Source organism: Oryzias latipes, chromosome 15 (assembly GCF_053564925.1).
Source record: "Oryzias latipes strain Hd-rR chromosome 15, Olatipes_Hd-rR_3.1".
NCBI classification, from domain to species: domain Eukaryota; kingdom Metazoa; phylum Chordata; class Actinopteri; order Beloniformes; family Adrianichthyidae; genus Oryzias; species Oryzias latipes.
The window spans coordinates 27,198,481-27,218,362 of record NC_136251.1 but is presented as its reverse complement, the minus strand read 5'-3'; the positions used below and the strand labels follow the sequence as shown (position 1 = coordinate 27,218,362).

The 19,882-nt window shown below is 39.1% G+C and overlaps 1 protein-coding gene across 7 annotated transcripts in view; it reads right to left on the bottom strand.

The window, feature by feature from the left end:
- LOC101173166 (uncharacterized) overlaps positions 1 to 19,882 on the bottom strand; it is a 116,490-nt gene that overhangs the window by 59,711 nt on the left and 36,897 nt on the right. For 5 of the 7 annotated variants that reach the window (XM_011484563.4, XM_078932382.1, XM_023963614.2 and 2 more), the window contains exons 11-13: positions 15,478 to 15,513; positions 12,636 to 12,662; positions 12,478 to 12,522 (exon numbers count right to left, since the gene is read on the bottom strand). In XM_011484563.4, coding sequence (XP_011482865.1) covers positions 12,478 to 12,522; positions 12,636 to 12,662; positions 15,478 to 15,513 — 108 coding nt within the window. The remainder of the gene's footprint in view (positions 1 to 12,477; positions 12,523 to 12,635; positions 12,663 to 15,477; positions 15,514 to 19,882) is intronic. The other 2 variants (XM_023963613.2, XM_078932383.1) reach the window with 1 other exon arrangement.

Genomic DNA, 19,882 nt, shown 5'->3' with positions numbered 1-19,882 from the left:
AGCGATGTACGCAAGATGTAGAAGAACGCAAAAAATACATATGAACAGTCACAATTTCGATTTCTGATCCCCTTCTTTTCTTTGGTCAAACTCCGGAACACTTTCTGCATCCAGATTAAGGCAAGATTCAAGCAACTTCTTTGTAAGAGTACTGGCAAAAACTAATTTACTCTGCAATTAATTCTGAAATGTCCTCTTCTCTCTTTCTAAATTCTCATTTGCATGATAAACCATAAGAATTAGACCAAGAAAGTAGACACAAATAAAGATTTTTGCCTCATCCTCTTGAAATCCTTTATCACAAGTGGCAAAGGTTGTTTGTTTTACATATAAAGTGTATACGCTCACAACGCTATTAGTTTCCAGTGATGAAAGCTGAGTTTATCAATGCAAACATGTAATGACCATGAGTTTACACATTTACAACAAGTATTCATTGTGCTTTACTGTTTATAGAATGAGATCTTTACTTTACACAAAACACACTGCAGGGGGGCACACCTGATTCCTATTAATGCTCCAATTAGAGACAGACAGTCCAAATTACCTATTTCTGATTGCTGTCACAGGATGCCATCTTAGAACACTGCACAAGATCAGAAGATCTGCGTGCACTGGAGCTTGCTGAGATCCTTTGCACTTGGTAAAAGCCTCAATAAAATAGGATTTGTTCCAGTTGTTTACTGAGGGTTAAGAGGAGCGGCCAGGGCAGGAAGAAAACGGCAAAGCCGACAGCTGCCTGGCAGGGGCTCAAATGCAGCTTAGCATTTTTCACCATTCTGACTGGCACACAATGCTTCCTTTAACTCTTAGCCATCTAAATATTCAGGGATGTATAAAGAGATGGCTGACACTGCGGCAGACTTAAGACACAGCTCAGCTGGCCAAGATTGCACCTATAGCCTCTTGGCTAAAGCTTTCAATGAGGGCTTACCTCACAGGGACTCGCTCATGGACCCCATGTTAATAGATGGTTATTTGCACAAGTGCCACTAGATGGCAAACTGGTTTCGTCATAAATCTTGGGCGTAGAAGGGAAACAGCAAAAAGATGAGACTTTAAGTTCTCTCAGAGAGAGGATGGATGTCCTCAATGCATGAATGTGTGATGTGTGTTGGGTAACATCCCTAATTAGGCAGTCTGGCAATTATGCATAGAATATCATGAAGAAGATTTTTCAGAGGAGGGCTTATGACGATAACAAAACTAGAAAAATAGATGAGAAGTAAGAAACGTTATACAGTAAGAGGGAGAAAAAAATGACAATAATTTTCATACTCTACCTCTATTCAGTTCCCACACAATACAAAGAGACAGCGGTGCCAGTACAAGGGTGCACAGTTGCAGAACGCAGCATATCATTTTGCAAAATAACCATTATAGACCTATTTCAGCTAACCCTCTATTTCAAACTACCACACAGTGTGCAAACACCACAGCCAAAGGCAAACACAGGAAACACAGACAGAGGATGTCTATGGAAACTAAGCCAGAGCGTCTCTAGGGATCCTCACAACAGCTCTTGTAACAACAATGTTTCTACCACATCTTCAGCCACAAGTTTTAAGAGCTCAGTGACTTTAACAACTCCTAAGGAGAGGAAACGGAGTTGGTGAAATTGACTGAATTTGCATCTTTATGTTGTAGATGATAAATCTATTCTTAACCATGAGCTCAATACCCACCCATCAGCTATGTGGTGTTTCATGCAAGCTGGGTGCTCACTGCAATGGCTTGTCACTGGGTCAGCAATGCCTCCTCAGTGTTCTCATCTCCTAATGGATGCTGTTATTAGTCTTGGCTCTTTCACAATTTCACAGCCTCATCTGGACTCTTGGCTGTATTATTCATCCACAGCAGATTGCTCCCATCCTATGTTTACAGATACTGAGTGTTTCATTAATGTATTATCCAACAAATGAATGAAAGAGGCTGAAAAACTGCTTTGAATAAACTCTGGTTCATTTTACAAACCAAATATTTGAGGTCAGCGAGAATAAAGTGCGGAGAGATCTATGGCTCATTCTTTCTGCTGGGTAAGTGTAGTCTTCTATAAATCTTATGCTTCATATCTTCCACTGACACAAACACCAAGACAGCACAATACTACACCCCTGTCAGTTCATTGCTTTCTGACCTTCCATTAAAGTGGACACACATGAATGTATCTGAGCTGGTTGCAGTGAGAATGAGTGTGAAGAGTGAGTGTACGGCTTGCAGGCTGTAACAGTCAGCTGGTGGTTACCTCCCACTTTCACACCTCTTTTCTCTGCAGTGTTAAAGGCTGCATCTCCTCCCTAAACCAGCCTCCAACGTTTGACTTCAGTGTCCTTCTTTCTCCCCTTGACTTTGACTATATATAAATATATATTTTTATATCTCCAATAGCATTTCAATAATAACCAAAACATATTTTGCATTTTAGGAAAAAGCGTTGGTTTTTTAGTAGGTGTTTGCATGTTTCCCCTTTTCACATGATTTGATACGCATCTCCATACATGGTCAACTAATTGATAAAGGATTCAAAAATGATACAGTCCAATTCTTTTACCTAAAGGGATTAAATCTAAGTACAGTGGTATGAGAAAGTTTGGGCACCCCTTATAATTTCCAAGATTGTTCTTCATAAATCATTGGTTGTTTGGATCATCAATTTCAGTTAAATATATCATATAGCAGATGAACACAGGGATTTTTGAGAAGTGAAATTAAGTTTATTGGATTTAAAGAAACTGTGCAATAATTACTTAAACAAAAATAGTCAGGTGAGTAAATTTGGGCACTCCTGTGGTTTTATTGATTTGACTACCTTAAGCAATAATTATTGGAACACAAAATTTGTTTTATAAGCTCATTGACCCTTGACCTACATACACATGTGAAGCCAATCATGAGGAGAGGCATTCAAGGAGGCCAAGAGCAAGTTTTTCTCCTCTTTGCATCTTCTTTGAAGAATGTCAACATGGGAACCTCGAAACAGCTGTCAGATGACCTGAAAACAAAGATTGTTTAACATCATAGTTTAGGTGAAGGCTACAAAAAGCTGGCTAAGAGATTTCAGCTGTCAATTTCCACTGTGAGGAATAGAGTGAGAAAATGGAAGACCACATGCACAGTTCAAGCAAAGGCCCAGGGTGGCCGGCCCAGAAAGATCTCAGATAGGCAGAGGTGAAAAATGGTGAGAACAATCAAAGTCAACCCACAGACCAGCTCCAAAGACCTACAACGTGATCTGGCTGCAGATGGTGTCACTGTGCATCGTTCAACCATTCAGCGCACTTTGCACAAGGAGATGCTGTATGGAAGAGTAAGGCGGAAGAAGCCTTTTCTGCGCACATGCCACAAACAAGAGTCGCTTGACGGATGCTAAGCACATTTGGATGAGCCAGCTTCATTTTGGAATAAGGTGCTGTGGACTGATGAAACTAAAATAGAGTTATTTGGACCTAACATAGGCACGGTATGCTTGGCGAACAAAGAACACAGCATTCTTACTACCCACAGTCAAATTTGGTGGCGGTTCCATCATGCTTTGGGGCTGTGTGGCCAGTGCAGGTACTAGAAATCTTGTCAAAGTTGAAGGTTGCATGGATTCCAGTCAGTATCAGCAGATTCTTACAAACAATGTTCAAGAATCAGTGACAAAGTTGAAGTTACGCCAGGCCTGGATACTTCAATAAGCCTAAACACTGCTCTAATTCCACAAAGGCTTTCATGCAGAGGAACAAGTACAATGTTCTGGAATGGCCATCCGAGTCCCCAGACCTGAATATTATTGAAAATCTGTGGTGGGATTTAAAGCGGGCTGTCCATGCTCGGAAGCCATCAAATCTGACTGAACTGGAGATGTTTTGCAAAGAGGAATACCTTCAACCAGTATCCAGGCCCTTATTGGAAGCAATAGGAACAATTGGAGGCTGTCATTTCTGCAAAAGGAGGATCTATTAAATATTGATGGCATGTTTCTGTTGGGGTGCCCAAATTTACGCACCTGCCTATTTTTGTTTCAGTAATTATTGCACAGTTTCTTTAAATCCAATAAACTTCATTTCATTTCTCAAATATCACTCTGTTTATCTGCTATATGATATATTTAACTGAAATTGATGACCTGAACAACCAATGATTTATGAAGAAAAATCTTATTATCAGGGGTGGCCAAACTCTCTCATACCACTGTATCTATTATTCGTTTGGCATTAGAAAATATAAATGAAAATGCTGTGTCACAGTGAAACTTTTTTTTTTTTTTTCTTACTGGAACTTTTTGTTTTAAGCAACAAAGATAAAATGCATTTTGTGTCTTTTTGAATGTTTTGTCCTTTGTGGTTAAAATGAAAAGTGTGTCAGATTAATTTATTTGGAAATTGTTTGAAGTGCTGTGAAAAGAAGAGCTATCATCTGTTACATGCACACAAAAGACAACCCTCACAGTGATTCATCTTCAGCCTTTTGTAACTGACCTGACCCGGTAGAAGTAAGCTTGTGATTGGACGTCTTTTGTTTGCATCATATGTACACAAAAAGGTAAAGATAGTAGAGACACAACAAAGACAAAATTGCTTTTTTTTTTAACTTTCACCAACTGCGTAATATATAAACACTATAGAATATATTTATGTTCAGCACTGCAAACCCACTAAAGATTTCACTTGACAAACAAGGACTGAGCCATTATTTAATCATTTTGTTGTGTTTTTGCAGATGTTTGCGTGCTTATTTGCTGTTAGCTGTTCCAATAGATTGTGTTGATCTTCAGTGGCTGCAAGCTTTCCAAAGAAACATGTCTGAGGCAAGACACATCTTCACTGGCACACCTGATAGTTTGCATAAGTGTAAAGCAATTATGCATTTCAATGCTGACAGGCTGTGTTTGGTTCTCACCAAAGGCAGTGCCAAACATGACGGCCAAGCTTTGAAGTGTCCTAAAACACTTTTCTCACTTTTCAATTTTCTCTGAACAAAAGGGGAAAAAAAAGTTGTACTCTATCACATTATTTACTGTAAACAACATATGCTTGCCATGGTTTCTTGTAAATATATTTTCTAATTTCACACAGTTTACAATGTTTACTGGAGCCTTTAGTTCAAAAGTTAAGTTTTTTTCCCCTGTTTTTTTATGTTTGACAAAAAATTCTTCAGAAAAGGTAAGTGAATCCAACAAATATTGAACAAAAGCAATAACAGTGAACTGAAGTGTAAATCAGACTGAAGCTAAGGCTCAGCAACAGATGCTTCTAGGACAATTCCGTCCATTGTCTCACAGAAGTAATACACTTTTTAGTCTTTTCTTTTATCTGCTTTTGCATTTGTCCTCTCTTTTCCGTGGAAATGACATTTAAATATTAGCAGAGGTTTGGTATCTGAGGTTGCATTTGTCCTGACACAGAAAACCTTGCAGTTGAAAGAGTTTACGACCACATGCGTGAATGAGGGCCATACTCTGGTCAACTACAGCAAATCTGTGCAATGCTCAGAGGATCCGTTGACCTACATTACCCCTTGTTTTTCACACCTATACAAACACATGTCCGCTCACAGGCACACAAATACGAAAAAAAAAAAAAAGCTGGTGAATCACATGTGATCAAAGTGGCCCTCTCAGACGGCTGCTCCCTCCATTCATTCCTGTAATTAATTGGCCAATTAATGCATGTTTATTCTGAACACCTATGGATGCAGTAAAAGTGTGGCTCCCTGGGAGAGATGAGAGTCACATAGATAAATCATAGCTTTGTGCATCTGTCCTTGCAAGTGCCAACCCTTCCCCCTGTAACCCTCCTCCCTCCCAACAGGACACAAATGAGAGACCTTTTCATAGCCAATCAGGTCAAATCTTTGTTTCATCCTCTCCCCCAATGCACCTGACATTGACAAGATTAATTGCCTTGTGCTCTGGGCAAACGTGTTACCTCCTGGTGCAATACAGGTGTCAAAAGAGTGCTTCTGTGAGTTTGGTCCGTGCAAATTTAGAGGGAGAAAATGGAAGAATGACCTACTCCATCTAGTTCCACAAAGGGTTAAGGGCACCCTTTGCCTGCTTGTAAAATCACACAGGGTGTAAATCTTGCCATAAAGTCTCAGCTGTGAGACCAGCTGACCTGTAAATTCTTCTCGGTGTGTCTCTCTGTCATTCAGCTTCTGCAGGTCAGGCCAAAACTGTAAGTACACATCTACATCACAGCACTATATTCAAATACTGCTCTGGAGTCACACTGCATGTGAGACTACAAAAATGAGGTTTTACTGGTCAAAAACTGTTCTAAAACCTTAATTGGATTTAAAAAATGCATTTAAATCTCCACATGGAACACAAACTAGTCCTCTAAATCTACCAGTTCTGTAATTCTAATTGAATAAATATCAAAAGGTAAATATTTGCTTAGTTAGTGTATGAATGTATAACTGATGATTGTATTGTTGTGTATTATTCCTATTTGATTGCTTGAAATAAACCATTTCAAATCAAAATCAAATCAATTAAATATGTTTATTTTAAGTGCTTAATTAAGTGTATGAGCACAGAAAATGTTAACTAAATGTTATATATCATGACCAACGTGGGCATAAATAAATAAATAAATAAAATAAATCAAAGATGCTTTTAACTATATCACCCAAATCAGCAGCAGCCCCCCCACAGAGAACTGGAGGCAGGGAGACTGGTATTCTCACCAGGGACTCGTTACTTAATAATCTCACACTGCAGGTGCTCTGGTAGAGGTCAACAGTTTGCTACAGTTGCTGTTCATGTCTGCCTACACCTATGGAGCGAGGAACGGCTGCCAAATATTTTAGTACCCACAAAACGAGCCATTACTCCTTCCCATCAATGTCACAGAGCACGTTCATCTCTGCAGACAGGTCAGAATGAACCTTAGCCAAATGCATTAGGTTTAATGTGGACATCATCTCTGCTGTGGTGGCTCAATTATCCCAAAACAAAATTTGCTGTTTTGCAGACGAGAGGCATCCATACTCCATTTACAGCGTGATGTTCATTTTCAGCACACTTTTTTCCACCTCCCAATTAGATCAAATGACATCAGATATGCAAAAAGAACCCAGGACGGTTATTTAAAATGGAAAAGTGTTGCTGAAATGTTTTCTACAAGAAGGTTGATCACAGTCCATTTGGACAAAGGTAAAACCAAAACGTACAGCTAAACATTTTTTTGAGGTAAACGCTAAACAAATCTGGAACAGGGAAAAACAATGGCATTGGTTAGACAGCTGTCTCCGTCACTCAACTCTCTGCATTAAAGGAAAACATAAAGACCACTTCCACCTCCAAAGGGAAATCAGAGGAGAAGTCAGCCTCGATGGAAAAGCTTTCAGGCAAAAAGGACAGATAATCTTTCCTAATGTTTGACAGATTATACCCATGTCACTTTAAAGAGCCCCGGCAGCTGTTGTTAACGTTACTTGTACCCTGAAGTTTTTGACACAAAGTTGAAGTCAAACTTTTCCCCAAATATTGCTGAGGTGAACTGATCCTGGTGTTTTGGTTAAGTTATTTATAGACCAACTCCGATGAAAATCAAGTGTTTGGTGTTTTTAACATGTTCTCATGGCATTTTTCTGATTATGAATGAGCTGTATTAAGAACATTGAGGAAGGGATGGATGATGGGAAGGGGGGAAGAGTTGGTCCGAGGCAAGGGTACTGCCCACAACTCAGGGGCAAATTTTTGAAGAATTACTGCCGCTCTGCAGAAGCCATGTCCTGGAAAACGACCTAGGTTTTTTTTTTCTTTTGGTTAAAACAGCAAAGTCGTAATCAAAAAGAACACTAGGGATATTTTTAAAATAGATCAAAAGATGATCAGAGTGGGTCTTCATTGAGTGATGGTGGTGCACAAACTCAATGCAGCCCTGTTTGAACATTGTAAGACACAAATTTTAATGATTTAGCAACAGCCTTCATATCAAAACTGACGGAAGAAAACTGCTGCCTACCAGACCAAGTCCTGACTGGTGCAGTTCTGTAATTGTATTTGACTTCCAGCATTCGGCTGGCCTTGTGGCTCCACTGATAGGTGCTTGTTGTGAAATAACAGGAATAGTAGCTCTGAGATTCAATAAATCTACTTTTCCTGCACCCATTTTGAACTACTTAAGTCACAAATATATCTGAAAAACGTAAAAAAGAAATGTCCACATGCTTGATTAGGAATCGTTTCAGGGGAAACAAAAGATACAAAAGTACAATGAGCTGTGAGTGATTAAACTTTTGGGCACTGTAATTAGTGACAACAGTGGCTTCATTGCACGGATACAGAGGAGGCTCTCTGATTTCACACAAGATGAATCACCTTTTAGCAAAATCAATGTCCTGTCATATGTCAGAGCTCCACGCTGAAATGTTCCCTCTATGGCTATCAATAAATCTGACTGGATTCTTTAATCAGTATTATTGATGTGGCACATTCTTTGAGAAAAGACTTCTTAAACATTGAAACAGTCCTTTAATGGCTTGTCCCTCCTGATTCTGTGGACCATTGCCAGCGACATTATTCAGACCTTTTTTTCCCTTTCATTAGGACTTCTGCCCTTATGTCCTTGCCGTGGGAGACGGATATCTCACTTCCGCATCCAAGGTTGAATTTCGCTGCATTCCAAACAGAGGTATGCAGACATTTTTTTCCTTTCCTTCTTTGGTAGGAAAAGACAAAAAAATCACAAACTAAAGATCTGAAAAAATGCCATGCATTCTGTCATTTCTAATGCCTTTCTAAATAAGCTTAATTATTCATAACCAGATGTTTTATAAACTTGCAAATGATTTACTATACTAGAAAGCAGATAATTACACATACAAACTATTAGCTAAGTTATTAAATAGTGAATAAATCTGTAAAATAGAAATGCACATATATTTGGAAAACTTCCTTCAAGCAAATCTGTTTTTGGAGTAAACGTTCTTTCTGCACTTTCCAAATCTGTTTTATTTTATAATATTCTGCTAAATAAAAACAACTACATGCACATTTAGGCTTCTTTGCATGTTAACATCCTTCGTATTTCACAGTTGGGATCCTAATGCAAGTGATTTTGCAAATAAAGATAAATAAGAGTTCATGGAATCGTTAAAACCCTGGCACCCACCTCGTTACAGGGATTTCTTATGATCATTATTTACGTTGCAGGTACACCCAGCTCTGAGCATATGTCTGCACGAAAAACGCAATTCCTGGCTACTGGGAAAAGATGCAAATCCTGCTATAGCATATTGTTCCCTGGTGAAAGAAAAAGCACACAACTGCTGCAGATTTGCTCTTTCTTCGTCTTTCGGCTGCTCCCTTGAAGGGGTCGCCAAAGAAAATCTTCCGCCTCCATCTAATCCTACCCTCACTATCCTCCTCACTCACATCCATGAAACCCCGTCTTTGGCCCTCCCCTTAGGCCTCCCTCCTGGTAGCTCCAACCTCAGCATCCTTTTACAAACATAATAAAGTCCCTCCTGTGATTGTGTCAAAACCATCTCAATCCGATTCCTTGGCTTTACTGCCAAAAAACATGTAGATTACATAAGGATATTCGTTTTTGCCTTCAGGCAGGAGCTACTCTGTCTTAATGCATCAAATGATCAAAGTGAAACATTTTCAATTTCCTAAACACCAATTTGGAGAACCAAACTACAATCTCAGATCAAAGATTATTATTGCGAAGAATGTATACATTAGCACACTTAAAACGAATGGCAATTTTGTCTTTTGAACAGCCATAACGTGTCTCCATTTCTCTACTTTTTACATGTCTTCCAGAGTCATTTCTGGTCACATTATGGAGAGGCACTCCATTTCCCTTATCATTAATGAAAATGAGCAATCTGGAAATACATCTCCATCAATTTCTTGTCATGGTTGTTGTCTTGCAAATGTAACTAGTCATCCATCAAGGTAACAAGATAAGACCGAGCCTCTGTAAACTTGAGACAGGTAACATAAGGAATTGGGTGGATGCCCTTCATATTCTTCCTAGCATATGTAGCTTAGGGCTTCAGAAAGAGATTGGTCCAAACAGCATCATTCCTCTCCTGCCCAAAACAATGTCCTCTACATCCCCTTCAAATAAATCTAAATGGCTTAGAGTGGTAGTATATTCCACAACAGCGAATTGAAGTGGACAGCTTGAGAGATCGTCCGACTTGAATCTAAGGCTTTGTGAAAGATTTCCACTCCCAGCAACTCTGTGAAGGATATGGGGTGGTCTGCTTACATCAAGACATTCGGCGTCATTTGTATCCCCGCTGTAGCTCTTCGTAAAACTAATAAGTTGCTGGCATGGGCAAGAATAGCTAATTGGGTGCGAGTCTCTTGCTGTATCAGCTGGCCACTAGCAAGCCCCAGATAACGATACATCTCCACCTACCCAAAATAGGTCGTGAAACTGCAGAAACACAAGTTGCTCAACAACTTGGACTCCATGTGACTCTTAGGGCTAAGAATAAGCAGAAACGTTAGCACATTAACAGTTACCATGAAGTCAGCCGACCGTCAAAGACGGGGTATTAATAGATCCGAACTGTGTCTTCAGCAGCAACAACAGCACAAAAGCGTCGAGCTACTGACATGCTCACTATGAAGTCTTCAAAGGCATAACACTTGTTCAAAGTTTAATGGGGATTTCAAAGGGCCAAGGCGACAAACAGTAAAGAAATACGTTTGTCCTCACCCGATTCTGGAAAAAACACCTGCTACTCTATTAAAAAGGTGTGTAATTGATGCCTCTAATGTTTTATGTGGTGTTTTGTGTTTTTATTATTAGGAATTATGAGATATACAAACAAGGACATTACACATCTTTGCTCCTTATTTTTTTTAAACTTCAGTTATTAGGAGAAACACTTGTGTGATGGTTGAAAGTTTTCAGGGCAGTTTGAAGAATTACTTCAGAATTTACTGACATACACATGTCCACATGTTTTGAGTTTGGAACATCATCTTGACTTTAGCTTAATCTAAAATGAAAATTTTCCTGACCTACTTATGAGTTCCCTAAAGCTCAGCCTGCTGTATATTTTATATTTTGCTGCAGTGAAGCTTTTCTCATTTCCTTTTCATGACCTTTCTCTGCAAGACAAGCACAAATACAGAAGTGTGACAAACTAATTTCAGTCACAGACTTGTCCACAAGCCTGATCAATGAAGGACACCTTCTATCAGCCTTGAGCACGGCATCAGGACATCTGCATTTGTTCTTTAGAGTCCCAACATTATGTATTTTCATAAAACAAATATAAATCTTTGTTGTAAATGTAAAACTGTAAATGTGAAATTTATAATAAACTCCAAAGTGGCACTTTTCATTTGAACCTAGGTCACATATACCAAAATGCCACTGCAGGGTGACCTAAATGCAGGTTTTTCATCAAATTTGGCAGGTGGCCACATGGTGGTGGCAGTCACATTTTTACATGCCGCGTGGTTGCAAAAAGTTAAAACTAAATGCTAACCGAACATTTTTTTTACAACGTTCAGTGGCCGCCTGGGAACAATTGAATCTTATCGCCACAGCGCGATCATTGACTGATGCGGGGGCTCCAAGGTTCTCAAAATTTCCTGAGGATCGGCTAATTTCAGACTCCCACCCTTGTGCCCCTATGCTGCCATCCCATTGCCACCGTTCCGTTGTTAGAAATCGTACGGTAGCAGCGCAGGCACTAGATGACGACTGTTGACATGGGCTTGGTGATGACCATACTCAAATCTGGCGATGATATCCACCTGGGTCCTGCACACGAATCCTGCTGTGGTTGGACTGCTTGGACCTTCATTTTGGGCACTGGGCCTTTGACCTTGTTGGGTTTCTTTTAAGGCACGTTTTCTGAAAATCACAGCGTGTGCCGCTTTTTATATTTCGCCGGCCTACCGGGCGGCTGGTAGCCATTGATATGGACCACCATCCAGACAAATATACATATCGTCCAATCAGAGCTGCTGCTGGCTGGTGATCCGGCTGCCACCGCCCAGTGGCCACCCGATTTCATACTGGCGTCATCCCCTCCTGAGTGACTGATGCCTGACGGCCACCGTCTACGTTCATTACCAACGATTTTCAGAAAAATTTGGCGGCGGTAGCTAAGATTCTGCTATTTTTATGCATAGCTTTAGATATCAGAGGAAAAACTGATGATTGCATTTCTTACCACATGAATGAATTTAAAATTGTAACTGAAATAACAGTTGAGTTCCACCAAAATTCGTTCCAATGCAGACATAAAACAACTTATGTCATTGGGAGGTAACCATGTGTGCTGCCACATTCCTGTGAACAGAGTATTTCCCTCCAAGGATCCCATTCATTAATCGTCACCAAGTCTCTGTCTCTCTCTGTGTTTTGGGGCCCCTTTGCAACAGCTGATAATCTTCAACAACAACAGCTACTCAGCTGCTGCTTCTCCAGGCCAAGGCCTCTCAGTAACACCAACCATAAGTCGTGCTACAAAACTGATTGACTGTCGCTGTTTACTCACCCTCTTGCCCTCTTTTCCTGGTTGACCTGGCTGACCTGGTTCACCCTGTGGAAAGAGCACACGAAGAAGTGGGTAGCCTGCTGCATTTAACATAACAGAACATATGCAGTAGACTACATCTTGTTTAACAGATGCTTTGATATTGTTTTTTCTCTTACTTTCTCTCCTTTTAGACATTTTGGGTTCTGTAAAAAGAAAAAAAAAACAAGATTTAGGTTTGCCAAAAACAAAGCATCTGTTTGAAAAAGTAATTCTCAACCTCCTGAGACCTGATTTCCACATGCAAGGACACCGCATTGTGGGTGTTCCCGCATTACCACTTTGCCACTGTAGTTAACTCTGATTATCTGTGGCCCTAAGAATACAAAAGAGCTCGGGTGTCAAGGGGTTAATATTTAAACAAATAAAAACAGTTTTAGCCAGCGTGAAAACACAAGAAAAATGGCCCAAAATTGTTAATATCAGCTGCCCAACACAGCTGCTCATGAGTTAATTATCCTCGAGCAGGATGGGCGAAAAGAGAAATAGAGCCATTGCTATTTCAACTCTCCAGACACCCTGCTGGCAACTGACCGGAGAGGGCAGACAGAGCCATGCACCCTGCAGACCACAGGGTAAACACAAGGCCACAACAACTTCTGAGTTTTTGAGTTAAAGCCAAATAATTGGTGACCTCTGCCATTTGGCATTCAAAACTTAGGAACTGTTGATTTTTTCCTAGAAACACACAAGGTAGGGGACAAGCATGTTAGTCAGAAGCCTCATAAATGGAACTGTGAGAACAAAAAGTATGATTATTATGACAACCTATAGATTTTTACAAAAATGTATACTTGTATAAAAAAAACAGCTCTAAAAGGAAAATGTCTAGTCTTTTATTTTTTTTATTCTGGTACATGTATTATTTACTTGCCTGCAGTCATAAGTCAGTCTTTAGCGGGGTTGTGAGCACAGCAATTTATGTAAGTTAGATAAATCTGTTTAGTTGAAATCTTCTAACAGCATGTCAGAAATCATTTTTAATTAACTCTAACATGTTTTTGGTCATAAACATTCACATACACCGTTTTATAGAATGATATAGATTGAAAAATTAGCATAAAGATCCACTCCAGTCATTTTTTGATCTACTCTAAAAACATTCTCAGTAGGGCTGCACGATATGAGGAAAACTGGCGATATGCGATATTAGTGATTAATATTGCGATAACGATGACATTTGCGGTAAATAAACAAATAGCAAAACAACCAAAACATCATACCTTTTTCATTGCAACAATTTCAAAATTATTCTCCAAATGACCCTCGTCGACATAGGAGGCAAACATCTAGCATAAAAGGGCTCCATCTGATTGGTCAACAACGTGAAGGGGTCCATCTAATTGGTGTAATGCATAAATGGATTTATTTGATTCGTTAAATACTTCAAGCTGCCATAAGATTGTTTTTGGCACAATTAAGTTAACCATTTATTGCAATTTTCGGTGTCTTTTGCGGTATGCATATTGCACTGCTTGATATCGCGACAACGATAAATTTGCGGTATATTGTGCAGGCCTAATTCTCAGTGATCTATATAATTATGATAAATCAATTTTTTGCCAAAAAAAAAAAGCCTGTGTACTTTTCCAAGGCTTTGTTTATTCAGAGCAGAAGGAGTTCATGAAAAATGTGACTCTAAGATGGGGGCAGGACTTGATGCGGAGCAACCCCAAACCCCCTTGTCCTCCCTGGTCCTGAGAGCTCTCTGCTTGCGGGCTCTCTTGCTAGTTTACAGACCCTCATTGACAGAACAACAAAAATGGGGAGCAATATTGGCACTACCCAACCATACATTTTTGATCCAGACGCCAGCTCGTAAGAGGAAAACAAAGACGTACATGGATTTAATCATCTGCAAGTGGATGCATCAAAAATGGAGCAGAGTTGGCCGTCCAAAGTATTTTCTACATAACAAATACATGCCTTTTCAAACTGCATTTTTTTGTCTGCTCCCTAATCACAAGGATTTGAGTAAAGAAATAGTCAGAAGTGCAATTCTAAGCATAATTTTCTTAAGACATGTCCTCAATAATCAGAAAAATGCCACAAATAACATGTTAAACACAATTTTCATTTAAGAAGGTCTTCAAAGCTTATTAGTTTGGTTGTGCATAATTTGACAAATAAATTAGTTAATTGTAGTAAAAGTCTGGGGGTATACTGAGAGCATTTCGGTGACATTACAAAAGGGACTAGCCAGCGGTAAGACTTTCTGTGTCACTGTGCTTGCTGATTTGAACTGTCAGGCTGATGTTTCCATGATGTGCACATAATTAGCCTCCCACCGCAGTATACCTTTAATCTGCAGCCGCTTGCAGCTCCTTGGCCACAAAGCATAAATGTGCATTTGCATCTGTGCCCACACATTAATTATATGTGTTGATAGATGACTCTGTAAGCATGTTTGGATACAGTATCTGCTGTCTGCAGGCTGGTGTTAGGTCAGCACATGCTCCCTGGAAACGTGCGGCTAACAGCGGGTTCCATTGGATTTTACATTTTACAGAAATACCAGAAGATTTGTGCAATTAGAAAACATGGTGCTGCTGCCCCACAACATCTTCAGGGAGATGCACTGGGCAAATAAGCCCACATCTCATTCATGCAGAAAAGTGCCTCTGCCCATCTGTCACCCGACATGCCCCACTTCCAGATGTTTGGAGCAACACTCCCCTTTGCCTGGGGTTTCATCCCTGTCCTATTTGGCCATATAAGATGTCTATCGAGCCCTTTACTTCTTCTTGCTCGACCTCTTTCCAGATAATGACAAAGGCAGACTGCTTCACCTACCATCACTCCTGGCCAGATGTATTAGCAAGTTGTCAAAAAAGCTGCAGCTCAATCTAGGCCTTTCAAGTCCCAGCCTCAAGAGTGTGTTCCAACATTTCGGTTTCTGTTAACCCGTCTTACAGTCAACACACATCACAGTAGGATGTAAATGAAACTGTGTTAACTTACAAGCAGCCCCAGGGTCCCATTCGGTCCGACGTCACCCTACGAAGGGATATAATAGCTTGAGTTTATAACATCTTTATCATGAACGGCTAAATCTGTAAAGTATATTTTGACTGCCAGGCATCCATTATGTTTGTGACAAAACCAGAAGGTCAGGGAAAATGAGCAGTCATTTTTTTAATGCATGTTCCATAGCTACAGAAAACTATTAACTAGAATTTACAGTATGTCATGAAATGAAGCACGCCTGCTGATTCTCACACTGGCAGACAACTAGCAGGTGGTTCGGTGCTATTAAACGTGACGAGCCTTAAAATAAACACAGCCGCTCTATATCATGAGGAAGCTTCAAAACTAATAAAAGCAAACAGGTTTGAGAACATTGTTTATTGACTGAGAAGTACACGTATTCAGAGGTAAGTGTATTTTCTGATGCTGGCTCAATGCGATGTAAGGAATAATCTCACCCAGTTTTTGCCGTTTGTCCGTCAAGATAAAAAAGTGAGAATTGGTGTCCGGGATTCTGCATGCAAATGAGGCTTCATGAAACAGAGGATCAGAGCACTTCACAACTGGCAATATCCTTTTTATCAGATGCGGTTAAATGAAAAGGGGGTGCGTGCAGTTCATATTCATTTGGTTTAAATGAGTGACACAGCTAAAATATGCCTGCTATGGGATATTCAGGGGACTCATTACTTTGTGCTTCCAAATCTACCTCTTTCTGTCAGTTCCAATACAAACAAACCTTCTCTCTGCCCCCCCCCCCTACCCTTCATCCAGTAAATAGGATAAAATATCCCGCATTCCTTTTTGTCTGCACAGAAGCACCCAGACCTCATTATAAACTTCAAGGCTAGCATTGTAGCTATTATGTGTCGACTTTTATCAAAAGACAACAGAACCATTTAAAAAAAATAAAAGAGTAAAAAAGAGGAAATAGTTTATAAAATTTCAGAGGTGAGGTAACCAATTAAAATAAGAGCACGCCAAGACTTCCAGCAGTTTATAACTTAGTATTCAAAATAGAAACATTCAAAAGAGGCTGATTATTTTTATATTAATGCAAAAGTTAAGTGAGATTTTAGTCGCAGCTTCAAGTTAAGAGTATACAGGACTTAACATATGAACATTTTGAAAACTGCTGCTACATTATCTTTTCTTCACGGTCTACCAGAATTCCACAACTACTAGAATGACAATTGTGGTCATTTTGACAGCGTGGACATTATTTGTAACTATGTAGAGGTTGCCAAGTCCAAGTCTGGGTCCCCCTGTGCCGTTCCTCAGCTCGGATAAAATTAGGAAAAAACACATCAGTACACTAAATAAAAAGTATAATATTTGTGTATTCCAGAGCTCCCCAAAACACAATAGCCCGATTAGTTTTATGACATGGAATATTCATCTTATCAGACCTTTTTTCACTTCATGGCAACCTCCCTAACTGTCTTTTTGTCTACTTGTCATTTTTGTCTCTATTTAGTTTAAAATGGAGCTATAACTTACTTTATGGAGCTATAACTTACTTTAATCTTCAGAGAGAGAAAAAAAAAAAAAGTACAATAGAGAAGGAGAAAGATCAGGAAAATGTAGCATATAAAAAGCATAGAGTCAATTTAACTGATATGGTCATTCAAGGCACTCAAATTTATTTTGTGAAATGTTAATAGTAAAATAATATTAGAATTAACACATACCCACATTTTATAAAGGTCAGGGTCCTATAGGTACATAGGTTATCTTTCAAGCAAGTTATGATGTTTCAAATTTTGAAATCAGTCAAAATGACTGCCCCAAGGGTTTTCGTGTTAAAATTCAGAGTTTAAAAGATGACTTACGTACATTACGCATGTATGACATGTATAAAAGGGATTTACTTCATTTATTACAGCCGTAAAAAGTCAAATTATCTATTTAAAATGCAATAGACGAAAGACTGAAGCAAATATATTAAATTTGGAACAATGCAGTACGTAGTAGTTGAAACATTCTGGACCAAAAGAACGGCTAATGTCAATCACAAAGCACAACATGTAGCAAAAAAAACCTACGGAAAGATTCACAAGTTTCAGGTTACACATCTACAATTCCTTCACTGATATCCTCCTCTGCACTCTGGCTTCAGTTAGGACAACATTTTTTAAACCTTAAAGCTTAGAGTGGCAGAACTACGCCGGCTCAGGGCAAAGCCCAGCCTCTTGTGGTGAAATGTGAAAGAGGGCCAGCTCTGATGAAGAGTGATAGTGGATGAATAAAGCCTGACACATATTGACAGGCTAAATTTGCAGCAAGTCTTGTTAGGTGTGACATATTTAGGCCAGTAGCCCCAACTACTTGAAATAACTTAGGGGAGAATAGGAAAGATAGATAGTGTGAGCAGACTGTAAAATGACTCAGAAATCCAATAAATTGTCATGGATAAATTTAGAGTCAGATGGGCTATTAATAGGGAATTATATATCAGTGGAGGATGATTACCTAACCTTATCACATTAGGACTTTCTACCAGAAATGTGACCAATTCATTGCCTTCCTGTAAGCTTTGTCTCAAACACCACCATTCAGAGAACATGGTTATACTGGTGTGAAAAGACTGCCTGTACGGTAATGATAGCAATATAGTGGAACAGCTTTCCCTTGAGTTGTATGAATATGGAAGGGACTATAAAATTATTTTATCCGATGATATCACTTAATACAACCCCCATGCAGCCTGCAGACACTATTAGGAACAGAGCAGCTGTCTCGTATAGCTTGTAATGTAAATCCAATTCTGCTTTAACACAAGAGCAAATTGTCCTCCTAAAGAAACTAAAGCTGTGGCATCGGTTAAGGATGACAAAACTAAAAGCATTTAGGATTCTGTCAGTTATTATAACTATCAATAATGTCTTTTATTTTTTTTACAAAATAAAAGTGCCGGTAAATAAAATTCATAAAATCATAAAATTCATTTTCTTTTAAAATAAAGTGAAAATCCACAGCTGAGGCGCAACACCAAAATAGAGATACAACACATTCTTACAATTAAATTTACATTTTAATTACATAATAATTCACTTCCTTTAAAATATTCTAGATTATCATCATCCAATTTAGTCCAGATGATTTTCAAAAGGATCAGACTGTCTTAATTAATATGTTAATAGAACATAACAGTAATCAACAGATCTTAATATATTTTATCCCTTTACTAATAAAGCAAAAGGCGACTGTGGAGAGAAAATATCCTCTTAATTAAATTATGTTATGGTTTGGGTTTTTTGCCTTAGTTTTTGCTATTTTGTTTCTGTCATGTTGGAGTTCTGCTTCCTGTTTTATTTTGGAAGTTTCCTGCATGTAAAGGTTTTGAGTTTTACTTGCTGGTCCCAATCTCTCCTGATCATTTTCACCTGTGTCTTGTCAGTCCTGTTTGTACATAAATCTGGTCTTTGCCTTCCTCTGTGCTGGTCCATACCTTCATTTCCCTGACCGGTTTCTGCCCGGGTTGCCTGTTTTACGTGGTTTACCTGGTTAGCCCACAGTCAGTTTTGTTTTGTTTCCCTGCTTGGCAGCGCTTTCTGTTTTGATAATTAACACCTTGCCCAGGAACCATGTACCTCCCGTCTCTGCATTTTGGGCCCTTCATGCTCACCAGCCCTCCCTACCTGACAAATTATATATATTAAAAAAAAAAAAAAAAAAAAAAAAAAAAAATTCCAGCAAAATCCGATTCACTAGGAGTGACCATCTGCCTAGAGCAGTTGGGATCTGATGCTGCGTTCACACCAAACATGATTTGCACGACAAATTTGTGTCCACTGCCTCTATGTCGACAAACTTACTGCACAATGCTTCATCAAAGTCTAGAAATTTGAACTCTGGATCTATTGCGTTGTGTCACATGAAACTCACTGCCCCTAAAGAATTGCACTACAGAACCTCCGATCGCATCTGTACATTAACTTAATATTGAAACCGGACCCTAATCGAATTCAGTTTGAAGGTAGCCTGAGAAGACAAAAGAGACAAACACAAAAATACTGGAACGTCTGTTAAAGGACAAAAAAAGTCAGTTAGGGACTTCATCAGCTGGAGGACAAAGCAGGATGCACATAGTTACACTTTTCCTTTTTTGTTGGTACTTCTGCAATTTTAACTATACAGTATTTTTGCAAAGTTCAAAAAGTTCAAAATAATGTACCATTTCTATTGCTTTTCATTTTTCTCCTATCTCATATTCCAAACAGTTTTTGTGGGTGGTTGCTGTCAGTTTATGCCTAATGCGCATTTAAAGAAAGTAACTCAGTCACATGAAGCACAAATGCATTCTGTTATGTTTTGTACTGTGAGAAGTGCATAATTAATACAAACCAGTCTGAATTAAATCAACAGGAATGAAAAAGTTTATAACAATTTAGGAAGT